General features: G+C 57.9%; 1 protein-coding gene across 1 annotated transcript in view; it reads left to right on the top strand.

The window, feature by feature from the left end:
• LRP1 (low density lipoprotein receptor-related protein 1) overlaps nucleotides 1-5215 on the top strand; it is an 82151-nt gene that overhangs the window by 56818 nt on the left and 20118 nt on the right. The window contains 3 exon segments of the mRNA XM_010839371.1: nucleotides 3591-3795; nucleotides 4127-4319; nucleotides 4925-5069. Of these exon segments, the coding sequence (XP_010837673.1) occupies nucleotides 3591-3795; nucleotides 4127-4319; nucleotides 4925-5069 (543 nt within the window).

Genomic DNA, 5215 nt, shown 5'->3' on the forward strand with positions numbered 1-5215 from the left:
TTGATGATTAACTGAATCTCTTGATTCATTCATCAGAGGGCCATGCTCAAGGCACACAGCAGGTCCTCTGTATTTCTTGGTCTCCAAGTTTCAAGCAAAGTTTGTTCACTAAACATCTGTTGTGTGGAAGCCTTGAACTGGGCCCGTTCCAGCCACCTAACTGGGGAGAGAACTCACTGGTGGGAAATGGATGGCGGCACAGGGCCGGGTGTGATGACGGAGAGGCACCACAGGGGCAGTGGGTTGGCATAGGGCCTGCAAGTGGAAAAGCCAGAGAAGGGCGGCCTGGGTAGGGCAGAGCTTTGAGCAAGAGTAGGAGGAGGGAGGGCTCCAGGCAGGGGAGGAGCCTGACTCACGCCCAGCCCATTTGAGGCTCTGTGGCCCGGGAGTTGGGGGGCATGCAAGGGGGCAGAGGGGATAGGCCTGAGGAAGCACTGGAGGCTGAGCTAAGGTTGCAGATGGAGAATTTGGGAGGAAGCCCCCTGGGTGGTGCACCCCCCCAGCCTCACCCATTCTACCTCCTGCAGGGGCAGCCCCGCCCCACCATCACCTTGGCACTCTTGGCACACATGTGAGCAAACCATTTTGCTCCTGAATTCTGCAGCTCTTGGAATGTTTTCCCAAAGCTTTACTAGGAAACTAAGGGACAAACAAAACCCCAAAGCAGCTACTTAGAAACTGTGAGTGCACTGAACCTAGATTCCTTACCCTGATGTAACTCACGCCCGGCCCTAGCCTGGCCCCTGCCTGGCCTGCTGACCAGCTCGAGGGCCCTTTCCACCTCGGTCCTGTCCGGCGTGTACACGGCTTATGACAGAGACCCCATCTTGCCTGCCGTGACCCTTGGCAACTTCACCTGCCTGCGGCTGGTTCCAGGGCTCATCTGTCCTGGGCCTGGAGCCTCCATGGAAGGGCCATGCTTGGGCCCCCACCTGCCTCCCATCTTCGATGCAGAGCCCACTAAGTTCCTTTTCTATGAGCCCAGGGGATGAAGCCCTCCACTCAACAAACGGCTTTTTTGTCTGTTTTAATTTTTATTTGGCTCCGCCAGGTCTTAGTTGCAGCACACAGGATCTTCAATTTTTGTTGCAGAACTCAGGATCTTTTTTTTTTTAGTTGCAGCATATGGGATCTAGTTCCCTGACCAGGGATTGAACCCAGGCCCCCTGCCTGGGGAACACAGAGTCTTAGCCACTGGACTGTCAGAGAAGTCCCAGCAAATGGTTTTTGAGAACCAGTGATGTGCTGAGGATCCGGCAGGGAGCAGGGTTGGGTCGGCCGTGCGCTGCTGGCGTATTTGATGTCTGTCCTAATGACGCTGCAGGGAGCTCCACGAGTGGGTGACGAGGACCTGAGCCAGGCTGGAAATCGGGGAACGTGTCCTCAAGAAGGCAGTGCGTGAGCCAGGTCTGCAAGATAGCAGGGTGAACTGAAGCCAGGCAGAACACGGGAGAAAGGACTGAACTGTGTGGGAGAGGCCCTCCCTTGGCCAAAAGGAGCGAGTGCGTTGGAGGAGCATGAGGGGGCCAGTGTGGACCCAGATGGAGGGGGCGGGGCCTCTCCCAGTCAAGTGACTGCAGTCCTGGGAGCACGGCTCAATCTGCCACTCGCAGCAGTTTGTCGTGACAAGAGGGTAGCACTTCCCAGCATGAAGTGAGCCAGACTGTACTTGAGGGTGTAGGTGTCCCTGGTGGGAAAGAAGGTGACTCTAGCAACTGCCCTGGGACACCCGTTTCCTCTGGGGGAGGCCAGCGGGAGACGCCTCTATCCGCTCCCATCCTGATTCCAAGAACCAGAACCCTGGCCCTTCCCCTGAGAGGAGGCCTTTCAAACCAGAGCCTCATCCTCGTGGGCTCAGGAGCAGTCAGCCTCCCTAACAAAAAGCCTTTTACCTGAGCATAGTGGCAGGGTGGAGAGACTGGGGGGCGGGGGCTTGTTAAAAAGAGTGAGACCTGGAGAGGTTTGAAGAGACAAGTCTGGCTGCTGAGGACAGCTCTGCAGCCAGAACAGACCAGGGATGAGGGACACAGGCCTGGGGTGGAGGAAAGCAGAGAGCAGGTCCTGTGGGAACTGAAGGGATCTAGCTTTGGTGTTGTTCAGTCGCTCAGTCGTGTCCCACTCTTTGCGACACCCCCCCGCCCCCACCATGGACTGCAGCACGCCAGGCTTCCCTGTCCTTCATTATCTCCTGGAGTTTGTTCAAGCTCATGTCCACTGAGTCGGTGATGCCATCCAACCATCTCATCCTCTGTCGCCCCTTCTCCTCCTGCCTTCAGTCTTTCCCAGCATTAGGGTCTTTTCCAATGAGTCAGCTCTTTGCATCAGGTGACCAAAATTTTGGAGTTTCAACTTCAACATCAGTCCTGCCAATGAATATTTAGGACTGATTTCCTTTAGGATTGACTGGTTTGATTTCCTTGCAATTCAGATGGCTTTGATGTAGCTCACGCTAAGTCGCTTCAGTCATGTCCGACTCTTTGCGACCCCGTGGACTGTAGCTTGGGGAGACATAGGCTCCTCTGTCCATAGGATTCTCCAGGCAAGCATACTGGAGTGGGTTGCCATGCCCTCCTCCAGGGAATCTTCCTGACCCAGGGATCGAACCCCGGTCTCTTATGTCTGCTGCATTGGCAGGCAGGTTCTTTACCACTAGAGCCTCCTGGGAAGCCCTGGTGTAGCTCAGTGCTTCTCAAACTCCCGGGTGGGTGAGGGTGGCCTGGGGAGCACTGGACAGTCCGGTTCCTCAGTCTCCCTCCTTCCTAACTGCATGTGAATCTGGAACAAAGACCTAAGAATCCCCATCCACTGCAGGTGGTCAGAGGACCTGGCCAGCCCTGAGGTCTTCCACACCCATCTCTAGGACCTTACCACCCCCCCCCCCAGACAAGCACAGCATGGCCGGCCATTCCCATCACCTCCTATACTGAGAGGAAACCGAGGCTCAGAGGGGCCAAGAGAAAAAGAAAAAAGGAGAGACCAAGAGGCATGTTCAAGCTCAGAGCTAGTAAGCAGCAGAGCTGGGACTCTCCTTAAGTTATGGAGAAGGTGAATCTCAGGAACTTGGTGGTAAAACCCACGTTTTCCCCAGGACCTGGGACACACTGGATACCCAAGGGTCTTCAGGATACCAGGAGAAGAGAAAAACGAAGAAAAATATAATAGAAAATCCTCACATAGCACACACGACTGTCATTTAATCCTCAAATCACTCCACGGAGCAAATAGATAGTATTAATAGTACTAGTCCTATTTCATAGAGCGGAAAAATGAGCTACAGAGGGGTTAAGTAGCTTGCTAAGGTCCCTAGCAGCCAGGATCGGAATCCCAGAGCCCACTGTCTCAGTAAAGGCAGGTGTGAACACAGAAGCACTTGTACATGTGTGCACACGCACACTAATCCTGTCTATGTAGCCTTTCCTGGGCACCGGGGCTATGTTGGCTTTGGTGGCCTGAGGCTGCCTGTGGTGCTGGGGCCTACCTCACATGCTGGCGGACCTCTGGGTCTGGCTTGTCTGCACGCCCTCGCCTGGGCTCACCACAGCCGGCTCCTTGGCTTTGGGTCCTGATCTCCGTGGCCTCTCTCCCCTCAGCCTGATGTTCTGGACCAACTGGAACGAGCAGCACCCCAGCATCATGAGAGCAGCCCTGTCAGGGGCCAACGTCCTGACTCTCATCGAGAAGGACATCCGCACTCCCAACGGCCTGGCCATTGACCACCGGGCTGAGAAGCTCTACTTCTCTGACGCCACCCTGGACAAGATTGAGCGGTGCGAGTATGACGGCTCCCATCGCTACGTGAGTCTCCAGGGCGGGCGGGATGGGCAGCAGGAGGGGGCCGACACCGGGAGACTGCCCAGCAGCCAGGGAGGACACTGCCCAGGCACAGAGCAGGAGAAAGGGAGGCCGCCCGGTGGACCGGGAAGAGCCGGGAGGACAGTGAGGCGTCCTGACCTCGCCATTTGGCTTCCTCGGCAGCTGAACGAGGGAGGTGTTCGCAGTCCTCTGCAGATCCTCCCCTTGTGTGACCGTGTCTAGGGAGCCAGGCCACTGGTCCCCGGAGCATCTGCAGGGGGTGGAGGCAGGGGCGAGAGCCATACCTCTAACAAAGCTGAGGGTGTCTCTGCAGGTCATCCTGAAGTCGGAGCCGGTCCACCCCTTCGGGTTGGCCGTGTACGGGGAACACATCTTCTGGACCGACTGGGTGCGGCGGGCCGTGCAGCGAGCCAACAAGTACGTGGGCAGCGACATGAAGCTGCTGCGCGTGGACATCCCCCAGCAGCCCATGGGCATCATCGCCGTGGCCAATGACACCAACAGCTGTGAGTGGGGCCGCTGCCACCAGCCTTGCCCACCTGCCCACTGTGCCAGCATGCGCGCACACACACACACACACACACACGTACGCAACTGGACCCATCCACATCTCTGGACGCACCCAGCACATGGTGCAGTCATTCCTCCCACACAGAACCACCACACAGACCCGCTGGAACCTGACCCCGTGCCCATCCCAGGCACTGCTTGCTCCACCGTCTGCGTGCATGGGCACAGATGTGGTCCCACACTGGCTTGACACCGAGGGTCCCCCACACAGATCTGCAGTCTTCTCAGCCTCTCACACACTCTTCACACATGCCCTGGGGCCCCTCCACATACATGATCTCAGGGCTCCTTAGATTTCAGTCTCCCCAGTGTACAGCTCAGAATGCCAGTCACCCCACCTAAGAGCACACACATCGTCAAGCTCAGGCCTACCCCGAATGCTCCTACCCAGCCTTCCCATAGCAGCCCCCAGGCCAGCTGTGAGCCACTGTGTCACAGCCGGCGCCGGGAAGCTCAGCAGAGCTGGCTGGTTGGGGTGGGGGTGCTCCGTGTATGCACAGGTGAGGACACGCTTGGCCCCTCTCCTCCCCCCCTGCCTCAGGCGAGCTCTCTCCCTGCCGCATCAACAACGGGGGCTGCCAGGACCTGTGTCTGCTCACGCACCAAGGCCACGTCAACTGCTCCTGCCGTGGGGGCCGTATCCTCCAGGACGACTTCACCTGCCAGGGTGAGAGAGGGACCAGGGCACTGCGTGGGGGCCCTGGGCACAGACGGGAACCATCTCACCCCAGACGCGCCAACAGCCCAGCCCCCACCAACAACCCAGCCCCCCGAAGCCTCAGTTCCTTGGGGGAGGCGGGTACAGGCGCTCCAGCCCCGGCTCAGGAAGCTT

The sequence above is a fragment of the Bison bison genome, unplaced genomic scaffold (genome assembly GCF_000754665.1).
Source record: "Bison bison bison isolate TAMUID 2011002044 unplaced genomic scaffold, Bison_UMD1.0 scf7180017864115, whole genome shotgun sequence".
Taxonomy (NCBI): Eukaryota; Metazoa; Chordata; class Mammalia; order Artiodactyla; family Bovidae; genus Bison; species Bison bison.